Source organism: Schistocerca gregaria, chromosome 2 (genome assembly GCF_023897955.1).
Source record: "Schistocerca gregaria isolate iqSchGreg1 chromosome 2, iqSchGreg1.2, whole genome shotgun sequence".
Taxonomy (NCBI): Eukaryota; Metazoa; Arthropoda; class Insecta; order Orthoptera; family Acrididae; genus Schistocerca; species Schistocerca gregaria.
Genome location: NC_064921.1, coordinates 216649816 through 216676857, shown reverse-complemented (window position 1 = coordinate 216676857; position 27042 = coordinate 216649816). Strand labels below are relative to the sequence as shown.

General features: G+C 41.3%; 1 protein-coding gene across 4 annotated transcripts in view; it reads right to left on the bottom strand.

Moving 5' to 3' along the window:
• LOC126336711 (lactosylceramide 4-alpha-galactosyltransferase-like) overlaps window positions 1-27042 on the bottom strand; it is a 518899-nt gene that overhangs the window by 199706 nt on the left and 292151 nt on the right. For all 4 annotated transcript variants that reach the window (XM_050000685.1, XM_050000681.1, XM_050000684.1 and 1 more), the window contains one exon: window positions 19928-19983. In XM_050000685.1, the coding sequence (XP_049856642.1) occupies window positions 19928-19968 (41 nt within the window). In that variant the 5' untranslated portion in view covers window positions 19969-19983. The remainder of the gene's footprint in view (window positions 1-19927; window positions 19984-27042) is intronic.

The window sequence follows — 27042 nt, the reverse complement described above, 5'->3', positions numbered from 1 at the left end:
TTTTTCAGAGATTGACATCTGTTTTGTGTGTGTGTGTGTGTGTGAGTGAGTGTGTGTGTGTGTGTAATCTGGGCGAAGCGACTTGGAATACTGTATTATGATGAAAATTCATCTATAATACTTTCTTGTTCTTTATGTTGATGGAGAAGATTTTAGCGTAATTTTGAAGGAAATCGTTGTCCCTCAGGAAACTAATAACTTTCAGGATAAGGTTTAATCTGATCTCTTTGTTTTTAATTATGTCACGAGCAACTCAACTAATTGAAATGCTTGTAGTTTCTTCGAAATGAGAGAATTTTGTAAGTGTTAGTCTTCTTATGTTGTGCAGTTCTTTTGTCAATAATCAGGGTGCGATTCCCCCAAAACGATTTACTTTAAAGTAAAACCCACCTCCGTGATTTATAGTAAGGTTTAGAACATTTTGTCGTGTGTACATTGCACCTTACGCCACACAATGTTGGTTCTGACCAGCAAAAATAAATACATTAACAGTGAGAAGTTTATTTTCCTTTAGCTGCTGCATCTGCTCGTTTGTATTTGTTTGCGAGAACGTCAGTACATCAGACACAAAACAGAATACTGAGCAACAGGTGAGTCACTTATATTTCAGGGCAGATCTCATCTTGCATTCCTGAGCAAACAGTGTGTAGTAGGTGTCGTGCTAGCATGCACATTAATTTGCAGTCAACAGTAGCCGGCCACTGTGGCCGAGCGGTTCTAGTCGCTTCAGTTCGGAACCGCGCGACTGCTGCGGTCACAGGTTCGAATCCTACCTCGGGCATGGATGTGTGTGATGTCCTAGGTTGTTAGGTTTAAGAGCTCAGAGCCTTTTTAACCAGTCAACATTACTGTTAATATCGAACAATTATTTTCATCTTAGTAGAACAGTAATTTATTTCTGTCGCTATTCCATGTCAAACAAATGGCTCAAATGGCTCTAAGCACTATGGGACTTAACATCTGAGGTCATCAGCCCCTTAGAACTACTTAAACCTAACTAACTTAAGGACATCACACACATTCATGCCCGAGGCAGAATTCCAACCTGCGATCGTAGCGGTCGCGCGGTTCGACATTGAAACGCCTAGAATGGCTCGGCCCCTCTTGCCGGCCACATGTCCAAACACTGCACTTCATGTCATTCAACGTTCATAATGTACTTTGCGGCTGAATTTTAGTTATATAATTTTCACTGAGCACGCAATTAGTTTCTTTTGGCATTTAATTAGATTTAGTTTCTTTATTTGAAGTTTTGCATTTCATGAATTTTATTTGACGACACTGTTCACATAGGACCAACTAACGGCCAGTTTTGTTCAGCAATTGGCAACGAAGCCTAAAGTACACGTTGCATGAGGAGATAGTTATTGGAATCAACATATTCACTTTTCTCACATACAAATTATTTTTTTATAGAAAGCTTACACATGACAAGAGTTTTACCAAAAATTAAAATTTATTAGCGTATCACATTCGTCATTAGAGCTCATTTTGAGATGTTATCAAGAAGCTGCCACATAATTCAAGAGCTGTTAGACCCGAGTACCGAGAGTTGTTACCTAAGATTGTGTTACAACTCCGTTCGTCCAATACCTTCATGTATGTTGTTTCTGTCAAAGACGGCGTTGTTATAACTACAATGGTTTTCTTTATTATAAAATAACATTTGCACCTGCCTGTCACTAGTTTTCTTTTTTCCTCGGAATGTGTGTCGCGAAATATATTCCACTTTTAAACGCGTTTTGTTGTACTATGATATATTTAAACGTGTTGTTTTGGATACGTGAACTGCTGCTCTATTCTGGTGAGGTTAATGACACGTAATTTTATAATTACTGGAGTAATGCTATTGATATGATTTTCTGTAATTTGCATTTACATAATTCAAATGAAGTTATTATAGGTTTTTACAAAGATATGAAACTTTTCATAATACTTCTATGTCACATAAAACAAAACCACAAGAAAAATTTTTCTGTATACTTCCTAAAATACTATAACTTCTGTATTATCCATCATAATAATCCATTCACCGAACCTTTCAGTTGCATCTTTTAAGTGATATCAGACTATAGGTCTTACACTGGCCTAACAGCTCTCAATGGTATACTGTAGTAACTAAGTAACTAAAATAGCTACGTGATACGCGGTAAACTAAATCGTATGCTAGACCACAGAAATATGACGTCTCTATTGATGGCACAGAGCAGAAGAGTAGAAGAAAAGAAATCGGTTTGTGTTTGTCAAATGTAATGAAATTGCCCTGGTGTAAATTACAAAGTAGTATTGTATATTACTAACTGACAAACTACTGACTTATGTTTCAGTTAGGTAAGACAGTTCTAACGACTCAATTCCAGTCCACTAGGGACTGGTTGTCGGAGAAGTAATAACTAAATTTGGATTTAAGTCAGAAGAGAAAATGTACGTGCTTTTTAAGAACGAGGCGACTGACCCCCGAGAGGGATGGGTACATTTCCCGCAAATCCGAGGGTAATGTGGTATTCGTGGATGCTTTCACTGTACGGATTATTCAGAGGGTTACCGTGACTGGTCGTGAACTTGCCAAATTTCGTGACCAGTAGTTTCCGCAAGACTTCCTAATCGAAGAGAGAGTTGTCATTAGCTGTAAAAGGAGCTGAACCAATGAGAAAGCTCGTGTATAAGAAACAAGCTCATCACTCTGCAGCCAATGCGCTAGTTGGCTATGAGACCTAACAGTTCACTAAAATTTCCAGTATTGTGTGCTAATGTAGTTTGAAAGTCAGACACTTGTGCAGGGTCAACGGGTCCTGGACGCATTGTTTCTAAGGCAGTTCCGAGTTCCCCAGGCGGACTTTATAGAGTTGGAGAGCGTGATTTTAAAGCAGGAGCTTCGCTATAGCATTGGCACATTAGTAGTTGAGTTTACAGTTATTTAGCCCGAGCTGGGTTTGGGATAGTGGGTCTGGGAAGTAATAGTTAACTGGAGAGTTATTGGACGAAGATTTATCAAACTGGGAATGTGACGTATCGGTTTCCGTCCAATTGAAATGTTTGATTTTCGTATGTAAGTGCGCGGCTGCAGCCTCTCTCCCAAAAACTTATTTCACTGAGACGCTGAGGACGTTGAAACTGCCAGCTGGAGATTAAACGGCGACTGTCGGCGGTGTATGATACAGCACAGTTGTGTAATTTGTAATTTCTCTACGTGCAAAAGGATTGCCAACACTGCAGTCACCAGTATAATCTGAATTCTTTTAGCCCAGTATCGCCGGTGAAAGCGAAGTTATCGATCGGTACCATAAAAAAACAACTCCACCCGAAAGCCCAACGGTACCGACCGGTCGCCGTGTTATCCTCAGCCCGTAGACGTCACTGGATTCAGATGTAGAAGGGCATGGGGTCAGCTCACCGCTCTCCCACCCGTATGTCAGTTTACGAAACCGGAGCTGCTACTTTTCAGTCAAGTAGCTCCTCAGTTTGCCTCACAAAGGCTGAGTGCACCCCGCTTGCCAACATCGCTCGGCAGACCGGATAGTACTCATCCAAGTGCTAGCCCAGCCCGACAGCGTTGAACCTCGGTGATCTGACGGGAACCGGTATTACCACTTCGGCAAGGCCGTTGGCTACCAGTACCATAAACCGTTTCAATTATGCAACAGTGGAACGAGTTCGCCATTAATTTTTCCTTCACCGATAGCGTTACAATATCGGCTTGCAAAAATCACTAGCGCCTGGACTCGGGACAGACGGGATACTGTGACTGCGAGCGACTACCACAGAGGATTTGATGACTGTTACACAATAATGATTTCGGTAATGTAATACATTGCTAGACCGATACTTTACATGTACGTAGCCCTGAGGCGCAATTATTAGTCAGTGGATGCTGACAAACAGTGTCAGTAGCTGAAGGACAGTAATACGTTCGGTACACAAACTAACCTATGCCACATTACCAGCATAGCCGGTAGAACGAAATTAAAGCTTTTTTGTGGGGACCTCAGATTTCTGGCTGGACTGATGCTGCCCCTGACGATTTTCTCTTCTGAGCCAAACTCTTCAGCTCAGAGCAGAACTCGCTGCCAACGTTCTTCATTATTTGTTGGATACATTCCAGTTTTTGTCTTCTCCTGAAATCTTTGCCGTCTACAGGTCCTTCTGGTATCATGCAAGTTATTCCCTGATGTGTTAACACATATCCTATCATCCTCTCTCTTATTCTTGTCAGAGGTCCTCATAATATCTTACTTTCCTGCGGAGAACCTACTCATTTCTATTCCACCAAATTTTCTAGGTCTTTCAGTAGCACAACATCTCAGAGGCTTCGATTCTCTTTTTCGATTTTCGCACAGTCTATGGTTCACTTCTACACGACATTGTGATCCAAACTTACATTCTGAAAACAAATTTTCTGCTCATTACGGCCCATGTTCGATGCTAGCAGTCTTCATTTGGCTAGGAACCCCCTCTTTACCTGAACTAACGCTTTTTACATCACTCATTCTATCTGTGTTATTGTGCTTCAAGGGCAACAGAATTCGTTCGTATCGTGGTCACCAATTTAGGTGTTAGCTTTATTCTTAATCTCATTTCTTCCAATCCTCATTACTTTCGTCTATCTTCGGTTTACTGTCAGTCCCCATTCTGTGCTCAGTAGACTTCATTCCATTCAACAAGTCCTGTAGTTGTTCTCGTTCTAACGGCGGAGAGAATGTCATTAGTGAGTCAGTCCCTGAATTTTAATCACAGTCCTGAACTTTTAATTCATTTTCGACATTGGTTCTACAATGTGTTGTGTGTAGGGGTGAAATACACGCTTTTTGATGCGATCACTTCATTTCTGAACGTTCATTCTTATTGTTCCACCTTGGGTCTAATACATATTGATGTAGTGGTGGACGAAAAATCACTTGAGACATTCGTAACGGCACTCTAGTGGATGCTAGCAAACCTAGATTTACTTCTGCACAGATTCTACAACACACACAAAATATTAAATAAGTTTATTAAAACTTGAACAGTCTGAAATAAGTTGGAAACAATCCATGTCCACAGGAATGTTTATGTATTTGTTACTGCGGCTGAACGCTATGACTTTCATTATTTGATACCATTGCAGAATGAGTATATTATCTCCCAAGGTGCAGTTGACTATAAGCTTCGATGCTGTTCTGACTTTTAATACTACGTAAGTACTCTTCCAGCAGCGATGGCATATCGAACCTCTTGAGGGCGTCTCTACACGGACAGATCTGATGTTTTACCGAATTCCTGATATTCATAGTACACTCGTGAAATGGTCGTACGGGAAAATGCCCCCTTCATCGCTGCCTCGGAGATGCTGTGTCCCATCGCTCGTAAACTAACGCCACGTTCAGACTCATATCTTGATAACCTGCCGTTGCAGCAGCAGTAACCGACCGAACAACTGCGTCAGACACTTGTCTTATATAGGCGTTGCCGACTGCAGCGCCGTATTCTGCCTGTTTACATATCTCTGTATTTGTTGCCTATACCAGTTTCTTTGGCTCTTCAGTATATATTACCCATAGTTAGTTATAGCTTACGTTTTTTTGTGAAAATTTCGAACATTTCTACCATTTTACATTGCTGAACGCTTCTTCAAGGTTGACAACATGCACTATGAACATGTGTTTCGTTATGTTTTGCTGATTACAGTGAGATATTTATCACAAATTGATCCGTGTGGAAAACGTCGTGAGGTGCAGTATAGCTTAAATCCAACTACCACATATTGTCACGCGCTGAGTACTTGGGTGATCACGTGAACGACCATTTGTCGTCTCCCATTCGCTGCCCGCAGGACGCCCTTGTTAAGAAAGAATTGAATTTACTGGTCTCTTATCGGCCAATAGTCGAGAACAGATGCTCCACAATAGATTGTGGCGTTATTTCTGACGATGAAGTCGCTCTGGGCAAGAATGTGCTCTGAGACAGTGCGACAGTGCGTTCTTATTCAAAATGGGTTGTGTCTAAGCATACCAGTGTATTTAACAAAGCGTAGTGGCACACATTACATCATGGCAATAAAAATATTGCGGTGCACCTGAAAAATATAGTATGATTCAGGGGATTTAGAGAATACTATGTCCTCATTAGAGTCACGATGTGTACGTTCAACAAACGGTGCGAATTCTTCTGCGAGAGGGACACAATTATTACACGCCGGCAGGCGAGTGCACAGAAATTTTGCGACATGTGCCTGGAATGAACACGTCCAGAAGTAATGTCCACGAAATCTGTCAGGCTACTACAGCCAATCCATATCACCAGGTTCAACACCTCAAAACAATTAGTTGGGGATTCTCTATCATCTGTAATATTTTGAACCTAAGGCGTCCAGGGAAGGGTGACAGATCACACAGATCATCACCATGTCACATGATCTTCACGACCATTTGTCGTCTCCCATTGTTGCTCGCTCGTGTGTTGACAAATTGCAGTGTTCGATCTCTGATCGTAATAAATTGCCAGGCAATCTGATGAATCCCAAGTGACAGATTGCCAGTCTTTCATAATACGGTTTTCTGGTTCCGACTCGTTTATCTAATTATTATTCGTGGCTGAGTATTAATAATTTAATTTCATTTTGCTATGTGCAGTTGCGTTAGAACTTCACGATAGAATATACGGTTACGGAAGGAACATGAAGCTCTCTCAAAAGTGAAGATAAAGCGGAGTTGTGGCCATTATTAAGAAGGGATAAATATCTAAAAACATTAATACCCTTCGATTTTACAGAGAGCCGTGTTTTGAAGCTTGTTTTGTGAAAGAAGAAATTCATGGGAAGTCACAATTTACTGTGCTCCTGCTGGCGAAATTTAGCAACTAGACGGGGTAATATTAAGATTGAGGTAATATTAAGAGTTGAATGTTTAGGGCATACCTGTTCTACAACCATACAGAGGTCCCATGTCATTTGATATATTCTAACTCTCCGTCACATAATTTACAACAAGAGTTACAGAAACCAGCAGTGCCGCTGTTGGTGGCATTTCTATAGTCACGTCCAAATTGCGAAACCAGTATGTAGATATTTCTAGTTAAACTACAAGACTAATAAAAGAAAACAGGAACAGTAGATTTTAAAATGCATACAGAACCGATAGGTGTACACAGATCACTTGGCGTCAATGAAAAATGTATCACTGGTAGCATTTAACCGTTTCTTCTGTCCTACACAAGACTCAACAACGCGTAATCATCAGGTAGTCAATGTGTCCTGTAACATATTTTACAGTTCCCAGAAAAAGTGCTGCAAAAAGTGTTAATTCTACTTATTATTATTATTTTATTTCTTTGGAATATTAGACGATGTGAAAAGAGATCAATAAGCGGTGCCGCTAAACATAGCATTTCATTTTCCTTAGCAGAAACACACGGTACAGTGCCATTCGAAATACTGGCTGAAACTTCACGCTAAATTTCGATATCACCAGCGATGTCGCTTATATGTGTTGGGGGGGGGGGGGGCAGTGTAGCAATGTTCAGAGACTTATAGTGTTGTTAATAATAATCAAATTGATAACTAAACATAAGGCATATTAATTCAAATTCAATAATGCTACGTTCGATTCCAGTTCATGTTAAGCTTTACATTCTATGAAAGACGTACGATCCTGATGACAGCAGTTGCTGAAACACCGTAATGAATGAAACTGTATTAAACGATCGAGACGACATTATTCATAAAAAAAAGTAATACGTACAGTTTGTGGAAGTAACGGTGACCCATAACTTACTAATCCTCTTAAAGCTACAGGTATGCAAACTCATTGCGTGAGAGGAGCGCACTGGGTGTGCGCTGGAGGAGCTCCTTGTGCTGTAAATCTGCAACCTGTATCAAGGTCTTTGTAAGTCACACTATAATTACTGCCGCGCCGCGCAGCATTTTAGTGGAAATGAGCGTTCGGCGTCATTGGCCGGGAGGCCCCTTACGGAGCAAGTCCGTCCGCCTTGGTGGAGGTCTTATTACATTCGACGCCACATTTGGTGAACTGCACGCCGGATGGCGATGAAATGATGATGAAGACAACACAACACCCAGTCCCTGCGCGGAGAAAATCCCCGACCCAGCCGAGAACCGAACCCGGGCCCCTTAGGACGGCAGTCCGTCACGCTGACCATTTTTTCCCCCTTAATTTTCATTTTGTTCGCTGTTGATCCTTGTGTTTGGTCGTTGCGGACGTCACGTAACATGTTCGTTGTTGATCCTTTCACTCAGTTTTTTATTACAGAGGCCAACCAGCTCTCTGACCGAACACGCTGAGCTACCGTGCCGGCTACCATTCAGCTATCGGGGTGGACAGCATTTTAGTGATAACTCGCAACACTGAAACACCGACTGAGTCCGCCTTCGGTAATTAAATGCTCAAAAGGAGATTTGAACCACACTCGTGAATTATTTACTTTCTGGTATTTTTCTCTTCTTTTGAAAAACTCATAAATCCCTTGCACAATACACTTTTGCTTGCAGGAAGACGCAGTGTAATAGAGATAAGAAATTTCTGTGTTCGGAGTTCGGCTCCACGTCCTAGATTTTTCGTCAAAACGTCGGGATAAAATCATAAAAAGTGTTTCATAATAATATGTAATTTAATTAACAATTTCTATTATACATTGGTTACACAGTGTAGTGTAATGGTTACATAATAAATAACAAGTGTAGGATGTTGCCTACCGCGGTAAGTCTGACAGGCCAGTAACTTGCACTGTTTTTGCATTTCTTCTTCCACTCTGCCTCCGTTCTCGCATTCGCTCGGCACCAGAAATTTTAGGCTTTCTGGATTCTTTTCGACCAGAGCTTTCCTGTGACTTACGTTTTCTATCAGTTCTGAGCATATTTACGAGTCATACGAGAGGACATCTTTCATTATTTTGTAATTTTCAATTTAATACCGATTTTCATTAATATTCCGGTGAATACTCCGCAAGCCACCATATGGTGCGTGGCGGAGGGTACGTCCTACCCCCGCTAGTCATTTCCTTTCCAGTTCCACTCGGCTGTCTATATGCCTCAGTACGAGCCCTATTTTTTTTAAATTTTATCTTCGTTGTTCTTATGCGAAATGTGTGTTAGCGCAGTCAAATCGTTCTGCAGTCAGCTTCAAATGTCGGTACTCTAAATTTTCTCAACAGAGTTTCACGAAAGGAACGACATCTTGTCAACATAGGTTCTCATTTGATTTTGGAAAGTACCTCCATACTACTTGCGTGTTGATCGATCGTACTAGTAACAAACCTACAGCCCGACTCTGAACTGCTTCGATGTCTTCATTTAATCTAGACCTGTTGCATATCCCAAACTCGCGAGCAGTACTCAAGAATGAGTCGCATAGGGTTCGTGTGCTGTCTCCTCTACAGGCGAACCACACTTTCGTAAAATTCTCCCAATAAATTGAAATCGACCATTCTCCTTCCCTACTACAATCCTTACATGCTCATCCCATTTCATATCGCTTTGCAGCGTTACGCCCAGATATTTAAACGACGGGGCTGTGTCAAGAAGCACAATAATAAGGCTGTATTCAAACGTTACAGGATTGTTTTTCCAACTCATCTGCATTAACCTACATTTTTTTACATTTAGAGGAACTGCCGACGCCAACTACAAATTTTGTCTGAGTTATCCTGCGCCCTCCTACAGCCACTCAACGTCAACACCTTACCGTACAGCACGACGTCATCAACAAACAGCCGCTGTTCATTTTGTCTATCAGATCATTATGTATGCAGAGAATAAAAGCGGTCTTGTCACGTTTCTCTGGGTTACTCCTGCCTATACCCTTGTCTCTTATGAACATTCGCAGTCCAGGATAACGCTCTGGGCTATTTTTCTTAAGAAGTCTTCGAGGGATTTACATATCTGTGAACGTAATCTGTATCCTCGGACCTTCACTAACGCCGTGTCCTACGTGAGCGACAGAAGCGAGCGACAGCGCGCGACAGCTTCAGGCGACAAAACACAACCACAGGTGTAGTTATGGAAGTGTCCTAAGTGAGCGACATCTATGTCGCTGCCTGTCTCCCGCTGCAACTGGCGACGTTTGAAATCAAACGTGTTTGAATATTGTCGCTGCAGCATGCGCGACACAGAGCAACAACCACGTGTATTCTTGGCAAAGCAGTGGAGCGGACGCGACAGCAGATGTGAATTACTTAACATCCGATTTTAAGAAAACTATTCGGTGAAAAAATTTGATTCTTCCGCAACCTATAGCTTGATATCCTTAAATGATAAAGGTCACAATTTATTTTCGTTATTCGTCATAGTTAGTGTGCTGCACGAAATTGAGTACATGGCTGCACAATATTTTTAAGAATTTGCAGAGGTAAAATCACATTGGGTAGACTTTCCGTATAGTTCATTTAAGGCCATACATTATTGCACATGAAATGTAACCAATATATCTAAATTGTATTTAAAGTTGAGGCCGGAATGATATCTCTTTTCATTCTTGAGATATTGGTTGCTATATCCGCGGACGGGTCGTTGGCGTCGCGTCCGAACCTTTCCTACACTTCGGGAATCAAGTGGTCGTAAAAAATCTTCGTATCTCATAAAAGGTTCAAGATATCGAAAAAATGATTTTTGTAGATGAGAGCACGCGGAAAGGACTACTTTATGATTAGCAATCGATACGTTTTTTAAACGTGTGAGCAGAGCGAAAACAAGACTCCCTATAACTTACACCACGAGGTTTGTCCAAATTGTCATAGGCAAACAAAGGGGGATAAACAGGTAAACGGTGTATAAAAGTGACCAGCATGAGGTCTAGTTTGGTATGAAAATATTTAACGGCTTGAAAGTAATCAGGGTAATGAGCGAAAACTTAATTAATAACCTGTGGAAAACTGAAATATTTCATGAAAAGCTACTGTAAATGGAGTGTCAAAAATGTCATCTGTTCAAGACCTAGCTATTTTGCACATAAAAAGATACATTGGTGTGGTATCTAAATGTCAAAAACGCTTCCTTCGAATCATGTACGTCAGGAAGGCAAACGAGGAGTCAGTGAGACCATGCTTTCTGAATGAAATTTGAAATTAAAAAATGGAAGAAATCACTCAAATATTTTATGAAATTATTTGTGTAAAAGAAATAAGTAGATAAGAGAAACGTTCTACGTGCCTTTGAATGATTCTCGAAATGATGAACAGAAAATGAGGTACAACAAACGTTTCCTTAATATTTTTTATTTCATGCTTTTAGACAAATCATTACACGAAACGTTTGACTTTCTTTTCAAAAAATTTGTAAGTTTTACTTTTAGAGACTGTTTAGGGAAATTTAAACGCTTGGCCTTAACACTGACTGCTGATGAATTACGTTCACAACATGAAATATCTGTAAAATTTCATGGTTCATTGTAATTTATTAAGAATTAAATGTGTGCGATATACTGCGATAGGTGTAAAGATCAAGTTCTTTAGCAAGACCTTAAAAATATACTTAGCGATGCAGTGTAAACAGTATACATAAAGCTTAGTATACAGAATCGTAATTGAGTCAGTAAAAATGTAACTCAGGACCTTATCCTCGCACATAATTACAAACTGTATACGCTACCCCTCCACCACCGCTGCTTATTGTCCATGCTTTTCATTCTTTGTGCTTATGTTCGTATTTAGCGCAGTTAGTTATGTAATAGTCATTCCTCCACATTTATTGGGTGTTAAAAGTTCTTGATCAAGTAAAAACACATTTTTATTTAATTTATTGATGAGATAGTCGAATGGTCCTCTGCTCATTCACGTGTATTCGAAGATCTTGTCTGGTGATTTTCGTAGTTGACGATACTTACGAAATTTTCCATGGAGATTCCTCCATTTGTAAATTTTATGCAGAGCATTCCTTTTCCCTTTGCTTTCTTAAATGAACCTAATTCTGTAGCCTTACTCTCCAGCTACTGTATTCTACAGGTTAAGGATGCCGTTTTGTAGAAACAGCTGGTTGGCTCTAAGCAGCAGTCTTGTAGCGAGACATTGTCGCTCGCACACAGGACACCCAAGGTTGTCGCCCAATGTTGCTGCTTTTCGCTGGAGTGTCGTGTATCCGGAAGTCGCTCACTGTCGTTCGCTTCTGTTGCTCATGTAGGACACGGCCTAACAGTCGGCAGTGTGGCGCTGTGTGAAACGCTTTCCGGAAATCTAGAACTATGGAATCGCCCTGTTGCCCTTCACCCTTGGTTTGCATGAATTATGTTAGTGTAGGTCAAGCTGAGTTTTGCACGAGTGATGATTTCTAAACCCAAGCTGATTTGTTGGCAGAAGCTTTTCCTTGTCAAGAAAGTTTGTTGTATTCGCAATCAGAATATTGTGAAGAATTTTGCAGTAAACCGCCTACACTGGTACGACGACGTCAGAGGCGAAACAAATACTACGCACGCACGTACAGACCATTGTGGGCTCAACTGCATACGCATTATAAGTCTCGTACCCATTAGCGATTCAAATCTGGTGGTATTTTGTCACACAACAAAGTTCGACTGAGAAGCGAATGTACGTTTTCACAATAAAAGTAAACCTGCATTCTTGGGCGGCTGAGCGCCCTGTGTTTCCGATCGTGAACAGGGCAATGCGGATTGGGTACACTGTAGAATCTGTCAATATACCTCGAAGATTCACTTAAAGCTCAGACCGTGCATGCAGAGACAGATCACGGTAAGAAGGGTTCTGAGCACGTGAAATTGGCCGCTGAATTGGCTTACACTACAGTGACATAATTCGGACGATCATCCACAATAGTGAGAGACAATACACTGAAGGTCTGTCACGTACTGGATGGCTGTGTCGACCTGGACTGTACGCAATGTCTCCCCACGATCAGTTTGGCCTTTAGGCTTCCATTATGAAAACTGTAAGAAATTATCGATGCTGTGGAAGCATAAGAGGTGGGTAAGGGAACATCTGGAATGGAACGTGGATCAACGGCGTCGGTTCCTCTTCATCGAGTGCAAAACTAGTCAGACGCATGATACTGGTGGTAGGCGACTTCGTAACAAAGGACGTCTCAAGCACGCAGTCGCCGGGTTTCAGCAAGAAAGTGTGTGAGTCATGTTTTAGGCCCATATCATACACAGTTTTCGGACAACTCTCCTCGTTTTCGAGGCCGATTTAGGGTTGTACATTACCGGATCAGGATATTCCAGCCTATTTTTCACTCCTAAGATCTCGGCGTCACGGTCGTCTTCCAAAACGATGATGCAGGAGCAGACTGCACACAGCTCGCGAACACACTACATTCAAGATCCAACAATCACGTGCGTTCATTAGCCGTGCTGCATCTGCTGACAAATTCTGTTGAGCATTCTTGCGGCCAGTTGGAACTTCCAGAGTAGCTTCGCAGGAAACCACCTTCGGCTGCTTTCACAGTGGCGACTTCGTCGTGGCGATTCAACCGCTTTGTTCAGTCTCTACAATGCGCGATTATTCGTGCGGTTGAGTTGCGCGGTTCAACCGCCGAGCACGCGACTGAACCGCGCGGCCGAAACTGAGTGGGGAGAACTGTCTGTGTGCTTGCCGAGCAAGTTACGAAATGTGTCTGAGGAGAAAATATTGCTTTTCGTTTTCGTTTTGTTGTTGAAAAGGAAGTACTGACGTCAACGAAACCACTGAATTTTCGCAGTTGAGGTGCAAAGATTTTACACATCTCATCCCAAGCAATACATTTTTCCATCTTGTCCTCTGCTGTTCCTGATCATACGAACGACACAGGAGACAATCTGATCAGCCCTCTTGGATTTTTTGTGTTTGATGCTGTCATTTGCCATCCTAAAGTCGTCAGATGTTCATAAAATGGTTCAAATGGCTCTGAGCACTATGGGACTTAACTTCTGAGGACATGAGTCCCCTAGAACTTAGAACTATTTAAACCTAACTAAATTAACTCCAAATAATTGAAACTGAAATCATCCACATGAGCACAAAAAGAAACCCGTCAGATGTCGTTTACACAAAAAAACACACAAATCTAAAGGCTGTAAATTCAACTCAGTACTTAGGGATTACAATTACGAATAAATTAAACTGACACGATCACGTGGATAATGTTGTAGGGAAAGTAAACAAAAGAATGTGCTTTATTGGCAGAACACTAAGAAAGTGCAACAGGTCTCTTAAATGCACTGCATACACCATGCTTGTCCACCCACATCTGGAGTATTCCTGAGCAGTGTAGGATCTGCGTCAGATAGGGTTGACGGAGGGTATCGAAAAAGTTCAAAGATGGGCAGCTCGTTTTGTATTATCGCGAAATAGGGGAGAGAGTTCCACGGACATGATATGTGAATTGGGGTGGCGTTCGCAGATAAGGCGAAGGGGGCGAAATGGGGGAATTTGTGGTAGTGGTTGGAACGACGCATGTCAGCATGTCTTAAACTGTGAGAGATAGTCCTCGCTGATTGGTGCTGCCGTCTGGTGCTCAGTTACACAAAAAAAAGGAGGCAGAAATCGGGAACCGTTACTTGCCACTCAGTGGGGCAAGAAGTGAGACTGTTGTTGTTGTTGTTGTGGTCATCAGTCCTGAGACCGTTTAAATGCAGCTCTCCATGTTACTCAATCCTGTGCAAGCTTCTTCATCTCCCAGTACCTACTGCAAACTACATCCTTCTGAATCTGCTTAGTGTATTCATCTCTTGGTCTCCCTCTACGATTTTTACCCTCCACGCTGCCCTCCAATACTAAATTTGTGATCCCTTGATACCTCAGAACATGTCCTACCAACCGGTCCCTTCTTCTAGTCAAGTAGTGTCGCAAACTCCTCTTCTCCTCAATTCTATTCAATACCTCCTCATTAGTTATGTGATCTACCCATATACTCTTCAGCATTCTTCTGTAGCACCACATTTCGAAAGCTTCTATTCTCTTCTTGTCTAAATTATTTATCGTCCTTCTTTCACTTCCATACATGGCTACACTCCATAAAAATACTTTCAGAAACGACTTCCTCACACTTAAATCTATACTCGATATTAACAAATTTCTCTCCTTCAGAAACGCTTTCCTTGCCATTGCCAGTCTACATTTTAAATCCTCTCTACTACGACCATCATCAGTTATTTTGCTCCCCAAATAGCAAAACTCCTCTACCACTTTAAGTGTCTTATTTCCTAATCTAATTCCCCCAGCATCACCCGATTTAATTCGACTACATTCCATTATCCTCGTTTTGCTTTTGTTGATGTTCATCTTATACCCTCCTTTCAAGACAATGTCCATTCCATTCAACTATTCTTCCAAGTCCTTTGCTCTCTCTGACAGAACTACAATGTCATCGGCAAACCTCAAAGTTTTTATTTCTTCTCCATGGATTTTAATACCTAGTCCGAATGTTTCTTTTGTTTCCTTTACTGCTTGCTCAATATACAGATTGAATAACATCGGGGAGAGGCTACAACCCTGTCTCACTCTCTTCCCAACCACTGCTTCCCTTTCATGTCCCTCGACTCTTATAACTGTCATCTGGTTTCTGTACAAATTGTAAATAGCCTTTCGCTCCGTGTATTTTACCCGAGCCACCTTCAGAATTTGAAAGAGAGTATTCCAGTCAACATTGTCAAAAGCTTTCTCTAAGTCTACAAATGCTAGAAACGTAGGTTTGCCTTTTCTTAATCTTTCTTCTAAGATAAGTCGTAAGGTCAGTATTGCCTCACGTGTTCCAACATTTCGACGGAATCCAAACCGATCTTCCACAAGGTCGGCTTCTACCAGTTTTTTTCCATTCGTCTGTAAAGAATTCGCGTTAGTATTTTGCAGCTGTGACTTATTAAACTGATAGTTCGATAATTTTCACATCTTTCAACGGCTGCTTTCTTTGGGATTGGAATTATTATATTATTCTTGAAGTCTGAGGGTATTTCGCCTGTCTCATACATTTTGCTCACCAGATGGTAGAGTTTTGTCAGGACTGGCTCTCCTAAGGCTGAGAGGGGTGAGACTATGTTTTGTGTTTGTTTCTTCTGTTATTGGATCTCTAGTTTCTAAGAGGTAAGCCATTTTCCTATTACGTTAAAATATAAGTTTTTGTTGTTATGCCCATCTCTGCACAATAGCACTCTCAGTTATACAGGGTGGACCATTGATCGTGACCGGGCCAAATATCTCACGAAGTAAGCGTCAAACGAAAAAACTACAAAGAACGAAACTTATCTAGCTTGAAGGGGGAAATCAGATAGCGCTATGGTTGGCCCGCTATATGGCGCTGCCATAGGCCAAACGCGTAAGTACGTGGTATCACGTAACATTCCGGCAATGCGGACGGTATTTGCTTCGTGATACATTACCCGTGTTAAAATGGACAGTTTACCTATTGCAGAAAAGGTCGATATCGTGTTGATGTATGGCTATTGTGATCAAAAAGCCCAACGGCCGTGTGCTATGTATGCTGCTCGGTATCCTGGACGACGACAGCCAAGTGTCCGAACCGTTCGCCGGATAGTAACTTTATTTAAGGAAACAGGAAGTGTTCAGCCACATGTGAAACGTCAACCACGACCTGCAACAAATGATGATGCGCAAGTAGGTGTCTTAGCTGCTGTCGCGGCTAATCCGCACATCAGTACCAGACAAATTGCGCGATAATCGGGAATCTAAAAAACGTCGGTGTTGAGATTGCTCCATCAACAACGACTGCAACCGTGCCAAATTTCCATGCACCAGGAATTGCATGGCAACGACTTTGAATGTCGTGTACAGTCCTGACACTGGGCACAAGAGAAATTACGGGACGATGACAAATTTTTTGAACGCGTTCTATTTAGCGACGAAGCATCATTCACCAACAGCGGTTACGTAAACCGGCATAATGACTATTACAGCGCCATCTATCACAAAGCGAAAAAAGTAGTCCAACTAAAACATTCATATTTCTTTACGTACTACACGAGTATGTAATAAAAATGAGGGTTCCTATTTTAAAAAACGCAGTTGATATCCGCTTGACCTATGGCAGCGGCATCTAGCGAGCCAACCATAGCGCCATCTGGTTTGCACCTTCAAGCTAGACGAGTTTCGTTCTTTGTAGTTTTTAAGTTTGATGCTTATTTCGTGAGATATTTGGCCCGGTCACTATCAATGGACCACCCTTAATAAGTATTATTTGTCTTAAGGGAAACACGAATGTGGAACGATAGTTTTATACAGGGTATTCAAAAAACGTGTCGAATGCCTTGAGAGATGGTAGTACTCATCGAAACAAGAAAAATAAGTCCAGTAAACATAGGTATGAAAATGCATACTTTCTGCTGTAAAAACGCACGTGTTAACAGCAGGTCTGCAACGTGGCGTCCATTCCTGAAAATGCACTCCTCTGCTTTCCTGCGTAAGGAATGAGGCAACTTTTTAAGGATACCCGGCTGTTGTACCTGCTGGCACGCATTGAATACGAGAACCTGAAGTGTCCGCACATCGTAAGTTTGCCGATACGCTGACTGAGAATCGCTGTTGATGCCATCTTTCCTGAATTGCTGGGGGATTTACATCTGCCCATACATGCTGGTTATGGAAATTCACAACACCGTCTCTCGTGAGCCCTGCCTCACCAGTAAATAAAATTATGGGTGTGATCAGTGGATCTATGACACATTTAGCTATTGACAGAGCCGCCGTCTGCCATGATGATCCTGTGGCCTTAGGGCCTGAACGAGCTGTAGAGGTAGTACCCACCCCAGATAAGAGATTGAGACACTCCTGCTGTTGTGACTTCTGAAATTTTCCCGGCGTATTCGTTCTTCTAATAATTTCCGGGTATGCAGCCGGATCGCTTCGACATTCTGCCACGATATTTCAGCCCAGAGACGTCCGGCCATCATCAGGCGACTGCACCTGGGCTCTTCAGTAGTTATGTACTCACCTGATAATGGCCGGACGTCTCTGGGCCGAAATATCGTGGCAGAATGTCGACGGGATCCGGATGCATACCCGGAAATTATTAGAAGAGCTCCTGCTGTTGCTAATTGTCGCACACTGATCGCAGGGGTTCCTTCCACTGAACGTAGCACAAGCTCCTCCATGTCAAGCGTGCTGACTGTGCTGAGCCTTCCACTGTCAGTCTTCCGAGATGCAAGGCTACCTGTCTCTGTCACATACTGGAAAAGTCTGCCCAACAGTTTATCAGAGTAGACTATGCACTGTGGATATTTTTCAGCGTAGAAGGCACGGGCTCGCTGGCTACGTCCATTTGCTAAACCATAGCAGAACATCATACCCACCATTTCACTTGTCGAGTATTAGGCTTCCATTGCTAACAAATGTTGGAAAAGAGAAAATGTAAATGGCACCATTTGTACAAGCAGCGCAATAGCAGTAAACATATAAGTCAATCCTTGGGAGAAGCTAAAACACCATGATATGTCTCCAGCGTTGATTGTATTGTACAATAAGGCACACAAACCCGACGAAAACTAACGTAGCCTACAACACGACTCGAACCACACAACTGACTGCAGCCCACCTAATGGTAGGTAGAATACTGTGACTCAGACATCATAATGCCCTGTCGACACGTTTGATGTAGCGCCAATGCAACGATCCGCAATCAAGGGTCGTCGCACAGCCCATCCTATAACATGTGCCTCTCTCGGAAAGTATGTCTTTACGGACCTATGTTTATTGGACTTACTTTTCTTGTTTCGATCAATTTTACCACCTCTCAAAGTATTTGACACCTTTTCCTGAACACCCTGTGTAAGCCACGACTGTTGGGGTAATTTCACGCACAGAGGCCAAGTGCATCATTTTACCCCGCTTCAGTTTGTCACTAATACAAGTAGGTAGCTAAATGCAATTTAATGAACGCATATTTAATAAGTCAAAATAACATAGTGAATCATTATTATCAGAATGGGTTCCTCTGTTTATATGAGGACGTACATCCGTAAAACAGAGAGAGCCTCTTGGACGGCGGGTGAATAAGAAATGCCGTCAGTGCTGTTCATAACGGAAATTCTGACAGAGCGCCACCCGACAAAGTAGGCTAGAGTATGTGGTGAATTTGACAAAGATAGCGATAAATGGTGCCGGTGTATTTCTTGTGCTTTTGATATCATTCTGAATAGAGTGCTTGCGACAGCCCTGAAAACTGTAACTGTGACTCCTGTCTGAAGAAGCATTAGTTGTTCTTCAGATCATGGACTGTGCGGCTGGTCCCAGCGGCGGTTCGAGTCCTCCCTCGGTCATGGGTGTGTGTGTTTGTCCTTAGGATAATTTAGGTTGTGTGTAAGCTTAGGGACTGATGACCTTAGCAGTTAAGTCCCATAAGATTTCACACACATTTGAACAATTCTGTTCTTCAGATATGCAAGAGACCAATCACTACAAACGCTTATACTCGAATCTTCTTTATTTTTGTCACTATTCTGTCATTATTGTTTCTATTGTATCTATTCCTTAGTTAACTAAGCTGATATTTTCCCTATTTCCCTTTTGTGAACTATGTTGTTCAGTGTTTTACTTAATAAAAGTAATATTCAAAATATATATTTTTTACTGTAAGAAGTGTGGAACTGAATACCTTATACCATTCCTTGCGCCAGTTTACCTCAGGTACTGGGTCATTTTACCCGGTATGTCAGGTAAAATGACACAGTGCGACGATGTTATAGCAACCAGTTTCTTTTCTAAAGCATGGAGTTGTACATTTATAGTTTTAAGATATGTTACACTAAACCAATGTGGCCAATGCTCTACGTAAATTGGAGCCTCTTGGTGTTATATAATAAAGATTATAATCAAAATCCCTTAGGTGCACAATCACCCCATTTTCCGATAACCGTTTCTCACTAGAGTAGAGTAAGGAACTAGTCATCTTCCACTTGCGAAGCCATTTTATTCTACCGTGATTGGGCGCTGTACTACTCCTGGCAAGCTAGATTAAGATGCCAGAAATTTTCTACGGATCTAATTAATATTTTGTAGAACTCACCCACGGCGCTGGTCAGGGATCAATCTCTTTACGGCAGCCATCCATGACGGAATTTTCTGGAAAGAAATTCACAAATCTTTAAATATTATCTAACGTTTTTTCGCTGTTTGAAACTTTTCTTTTGAATGTGCTACAGCTTGTCTTATCCCACACCCGCCCTCCTCCCTTCTTCCAGTTACAGCCACATATAGTAACTTAAAAGTTACATATGGAGAACTGCAATATTCAAAGTACCATCATCGACTGTAATACGCACAGTTCGTCATTAAAATTGTACGAATGTGAAATAGGAACGCCATCGGTATGATTTCAGGTCATGTATGGAAACTATTCAGGGAGGCATTACGTCACAGACATTCGGTATCTTCGAGTGTTAGCTCTCAGGATAGTATCCTGGTACCATTTTCAATAAAAAAATGCTCTTTCACACACACATATTGTCTGAACTGCATCCTTGTTGTTAACGTACGCAGTTTATAACATATACAATAAAAATTAAAGTCACACACGAGTGGGATGATTTTTTTTATTTGATGTGGAAAATGTGAGAATAATAAAATTTATTGGACTTGTCATCAGACAAAATACTTTCATCATTAACATTTTTGAAAGTAAAGTCCTGCGAAGGGAAGGAAGAGGATGGACCACGAAGAAATATTTGGAATAAATCGAGAAGAGAACAGGATGTGACAGTTACATGTAACAACGCATAGCTAATGACAGAAGAAAGTTGTTGGATCTACAAGGTTTTAGGCTTTAGGATATGTAATGTAAGAAATGTACTCTATTATTATAAAAAATAAATGAATTAGTCGTATTTTTACACATTGTAAAGAAAATATGAGAATTTTAAATATCTCCTTTGCATAACGACAGGCTTTTACAACACATATTACCGATCACTCCCTTATTCTGCTTCGTGACACTATGTACCCTCCCTCCAATTCACTACCCATCATTGTCGATTTATAAGCTTTTGCAGTACGAATTGATGTTGGTAATATGTGCATCCCGAAAGAAAGACTAGCAGACTTTGAGTGGTGCTGCTGGAATTTCTTTCCTGTTCACGAGTTAGATAAATTTATAGCCATATGATGTAACGATCAAAAAAATACTATCAGATAGTAAAGAACGATAGTGGAAGCAGACTGGTTACGCAGCTGGCAGGGTGCAGTAAGCCTCCGGTACGAGCAATCGCAAAGGGTGGTACATTAATAGTACTCTTCCATCGGTAGTTATGAGCCAGATAGAGTTATACATGAGCAGCTTGTGGAAAGGAAAAAGGAGACGCCAATAGCAGCGCTGGTTCACGTTCTACAGCTCATAAACATCATTTAAAGACACACAGCTCGTCAACATAATTTAAAGAAAAAGTATAAGTTTCCGCCAGCACTGTATCAGTGTATCAGAACGTGCCAAAGTGAAATTATTGGACCGCTGGAGTTGCTGGAAGGAGTTTCATAACAACCCAACTCTATCCTGAAGCAGCGAACTCGTAATAGGATACTTACCTGCTGCGAAAAACAAACGTTATTTTTTTTTTCAACATGAAGTTCTCAACAGTTCTCATTAGCGCAATTTGAAAAAATCTCGCCACTCTAAAATTCATTCAATTTAAGTATGCATAGTTTAACTTTCGAAAGTGGTATGTTATTTTAATTACTTGTAAGCATAAATCTTTTCCGTTCCTTCCTGTGCTGTGTTTATGAAAACAGTGTCGAATATGGGTTGTCTTGTTTGTCCCTGAGCGACAGTGGTTAGTATTGAAAAGTACTCGTAGGTAAACAAATTAAGTAAGGTACTTTTGGTTCCCAATAGACTAAAGCGAGGTGCTGATTGAAGTATATGTTAAATAAGGATAACCTTGTTCATGTCACAGTAATTAAATTTTCTGTGATAAAACATTGACCGAACAAAAAATTTAAAGAATCCAAAAGACATTGTTGGATGTTAATATTACTTCATAGAAGTACACATCATGAGCGAATATGTAAACGATTAGAGTTGCAATTCTCTCTGTCAGGCGGAACGACCACCAGAGTGCATTAGTGATATTCGTGTTTAGTGTCGTTCCCAGGCTCAAAATTCAAAATGGTTCAAATGGCTCTGAGCACTATGGGACTTAACATCTGAGGCCATCAGTCCCCTACAACTTGGAACTACTTAAACCCAACCAACCTAAGGACATCACACACATCCATGCCCGACGCAGGATTCGAACCTGCGACCGTAGTACTCGCGCGGTTCCGGACTGAAGCGCCTAGAACCGCTTGGCCACTGCTGCCGACTACCAGGCTCCGTAGGGTATATAAGAAGCATGAACAGCGTCAGATGAAGAGTGATCTTTGCGAAGGACAAAGAGACGCCGCGTACTCGAGTGAGATAGCATTATAAGCACCTCACAGAGTGAAAGGGGTTTCATGCTGGGTCTCGAAATAGCCGGATGGCCGAATCGTGCAGTGTCCATATTTGTGAGGCATTCAGATGTGAGACTGATCCGACCTCGGACTAAATGGGATCGTGAGTGAAGGTGTACTCATCAGCAAAGTTCTGGACAACTGTGTCTGGCCACTACAAGTGAGGATCACCGTATCAAGCTCCAAGCATATTGTGACCCCTGCCAGTCCGCTCCAGCCATCTGGGATCAAGTAATAGACTCCCTGCAACATTCTGTCATCCCGCACTCTGATCGGAGGCTAGCTGCAGCCGGACAAGGAAATTACTATCCCGTATATAGGCTGCCGTTAATACTTTAACACAAACGGCTGCATTTTAAGTGGTTCGAAAACCGGGGATGAATGGTGATGCGTAGTGTTTAGTGGTCAATCGCGGTTCTGCACTACTGCAGGTGACCATTTTACAAAAGGACAATGATGACACGTGTCTCTACGAACTGCATAATGTTGAGGTATTCCCGTGCTCAGCAAAATCCCCAGATCTGCCCCTATAGAACATGAGGGACCAGTTCGGTTGTTTAACTCTGTCCCAGTGCCAGTATTTAGGTTATCAAGGACTAGATGTAGGAGTTGTGGATCAGCTTGCCCCTGGAGAAGATACCACTGTTTTATGGCACCATTCCCAACCGAATCAGTGCAAGCATCTACGCCAGAGCGTTCGTAATGTCATACTCACCAGTGGGCTCATATTGGAAAGTTCTTTTTAAACTAGACTCGACACTGTAATCACCGAAACAACATCACATACCTTCTCAGCCTGTGAAGTCCATGTCAATTGTCCTGCGCTTCTGGATGCTTCACTTTTTTGGCAGTTAGTGCATATAATTAATTACAAGCCATAGTTCCAAGAAGTTCAAAAAGGACAGATCCACGAAAGTATATTACAATAAGGCGAGACAGTTCAGAATTTAAAGCAGTTCTCGAGCTGTTTGTGAATTAATGCTACTTTTTAATCAGTCTGTTTGAAACAACATTTGTCGTCACAAACTGGTGACCGTTTGCATCTCAGGCTACTGTGTAGCGAAACCGGCTCTGATAAGATTACCGAATTTTGACTGTGAATGTTCTTATTGATATCTTTCTCCCATGCTTTCTGAATCTCCAACATATTGATACATCATTGAAGACATAACAGTTTCTGACTAGTTGAGAAGGCATGTATACCGAGAGCTACTTTGGAAGTAGCAATGTGGCCCAGTAGTGATCCTGGCGATCTTGGCGTATGCCCATTTGAACGGCACAAAGCAGTCTAGTTTTTTCCTACTTGTGTTTTCTATTGGCCTTCAGCGAGCGACTGCTGCTGTTGCTTCCACATTTTTGCTATTGAAGAATGATTTCAAAATTTGCTTGCAAGTTGTTTACTGACGTCATTTTCATGCAACTGCTTACAAAAGAATGGTGTGATTGTGGCTTCCATTTCATTTTGGGAGCTTGTCGTAATATTTGCCACAAACTTTTTCAGATCTTTAGTGTGTCATTGCTTGTGTTCAGACTTAATGTTCATATTTCAGTGAGGTAGTTAGCTTTCGATGCACGTGATACAGAGTTAGGTTTTCGTTAATCCATACGAGTAGTAGGCGTGCTGAATATATCATACTCATGTTCATATAAATTTTCCAATGAATTTCTGATGTCTCTAGCAATTTTCTTTTTTCCATTATCTCTTATGTGATGACCCTGTACGCTGTGTGGAATATGTACAGACAACTGCATTCATTCTTGTATCAGTGATTGCTGTTTGAATCGCAATTATTACGAATTGAACCGAAGCTTCTATGATTTATTTACATTCCACTGTCACTGATGAATTCATGTTTAAAGCTACGACTACTAACATGGCATTGTATGCATTTTGCACTTTATGCTTTAAATATGAATTCCCATTCGTGTTATTCCTTTAGCAGATATGTTAGTCGGTGCGAGGTAACGCTTATCACACATAGCACTGAGACTTGTTCCGACTGAAAATTCCTCTTTAAATCTTTTCATCGATCGTTTAGTTACCCGCACACCCTATTTCTTTACATTTGTTAATAATTTATAATCTTGCAGGTTTTTGTTTCCTGGCGTAAATTGAGACACTGTTGTACGAAGATTTCTTGCAATAAATTTGCATGTAATTATCGTAATGCAGTTGTTGATGAGACAACCAACGATTTTATTTTACTGCTGCGTACTAGTCGCGCAGCAATTTGGTATACTCTCTGGATATGGGTCATTTATTTTCAAATAAATTCATATTTTTAAGTTCATTATCACTATTATCACTTTCCAAGTAATTCAGCACACTACTTTTCACTAGCAGACAACTTATAGATGCTTTCCTTTCAGAAATATTAAAATAATCAGTCATAGTTCACTTTAATTGTAACATAATTCATTCTGTCCTACTACTTCAAGACCAGAGGTTAATCTACTGTGATAGTTTTACATTGTATTTGCATTCAGTTATAATTTTACATTTCATGAAAAATATCTTCAATAAAATTTACTACGCGAACTTCACAATTTCAAATAATTTTATTGCACAATGTGATATACAAGTAATTGCCATGTAGTAAAACTAAAATACTCAGCTACCACAAAACACCGGGACTATTGCTGTACATCGTTGCATTTCGAAAACATGCGTATTTAGTTACTGTCACTCTCAATACACTTCCCTCTATTAACCTTACAACGCTCCAGGTGAATTTTCCATTGATGGAAACAGTGCAGGGAGTCTTCCTCCATCAGCTCCTTATTGACGCGTGCCGCTTTTTCTTTCACTGCTGCAACGGACTGATATCTTGTTCCCTTCAATGCAGTTTGATCTAGGAGCATAGATAAAAGTCACATGGTGCTAGGTCAGCCGAATATGGTGGGCGTTCTATCAATGGGATGCTGTAGGCCCTACGTCGCTAGAAACCTCTCAACAGACAATTCGGTATGAACCGTTGCGTTTTCTTCATGCAGAAACCATGGCTTCTTCTTCCAAAAAATGGTTCAAATGGCTCTGAGCACTATGGGACTTAACATCTGAGGTCATCAGTCCCCTAGAACTTAGAACTACTTAAACCTAACTAACCTAAGGACATCACACACATCCACGCCCGAGGCAGGATTCGAACCTGCGACTGTAGAGGTCACACGGTTCCAAACTGAAGCGCCTAGAACCACATGGCCACTCCGGCCGGCGCTTGTTCTTCCACAATTCGGGCTTTTTTTTCTTATTTTCTCACGGAGTTGAGCAAGAACCTCTAGGCAGTAATGTTCGTTTATAGTTTGGAATTCAGGAACCCAGGGAAGATACAAAATTCCATGAAAGTCGAAGACAACATTCATCATCGCTTTCAATAATAATTCGTTTGTTAAAGCTTTTTCGTTCTCGGTGGAGCCGGGCCATTCCAATGCTTTGATTGACGCTTAGAGTCTCGATCATAAGTGAAAAACCAAGATTTGTCATATGTTATCACTGTTACCAAGAAATACGGATCATTTTCAGTGGTATTCAAAGTATCAGTAAAAACATTTTCACGCGCTTCTTTTTGTTTCATGGTGAGAATTTTCGACATCTGTTTCTCACACCAGTAGAACCAGTATCTCATGTTAAATTGGTTACTTAAAAGTTGCCTTGCGCGTTCTTTGTCAATTCCTACAGTTTCAGCAATCGCTCGAATACTCAAGTGACGGTTAGATTGAATCATATTATCTACTTTTTCGATATTTTCATTCGTTTCTGACGTTGAAGAGAGTCCCAGACATGATTCATCTTCAACATGTTGTCAGCCATCTCAGAAACTCTTGAACCGCACCAAAACTGACATTCAGGATAAGCAGTCTTCGAGATACATTTATTTTAGTAAAGGTTTCACTAGCAATTTTTCCGCGTTTTATAAGAAGCTTTATGACAATTCGTTGCTCTATTAACAAACTTATCATTTTTCCGGAAAACAAAATAACATCTCTTGCACAAACGGAGGCCATGACCACACTTATTTGTCTACAGACACCTGAGATGCTACATTCGGCTGAGAAGGCTTCATGCTTCACAGGTGTCGGTCGTTCATCTTTGGCGCACGCGTACCTCCTCTGTGATAGCATTAGTCCCATTATCTTATAGCCACACCTCGTAAATGTGGAAGTAGCCTTGGCTACATGAAAACTTAATACAGCATGAACATTATAATTTTACGATTTTTTTTTCTCGTTACTATAAACAGTCAGCATAGAGGGTGTCGCGTAACCTAGAGCTGCTTCTTGCGGTAGACGACAGCTGATCAAGTGATAAGTTTATAATTTGATGGGAAATTCCCCTTGCGTCATGAGGAAATAGCCGTCAGCTCTTTGCTAACCTTTGCGTCGCTCAGGCAACAAAGAAAACACTAAACAAACATATTGTAAATTTTCATATTAAATTGTTACTGCTGCGAAAACCATTAACATGCATATGTAAGATATACTGGACGCCTTACGATATGCCGTGGAGGCGAAATAATTCCGCAGTCTAAATTCTACTATCACTACAGAGGTACCACTGCAATCATTACAAACTTCTTTCGGAATCGCAGCAGCAGAAACATTTTGTTGCATACTTCACAGGTTAGGAGGTAAGAGACGGTGCGGAGATTTCGAGAAGCCTTGCTGTTTACCATATAGTGTTTGACGTGATTGCTTTGA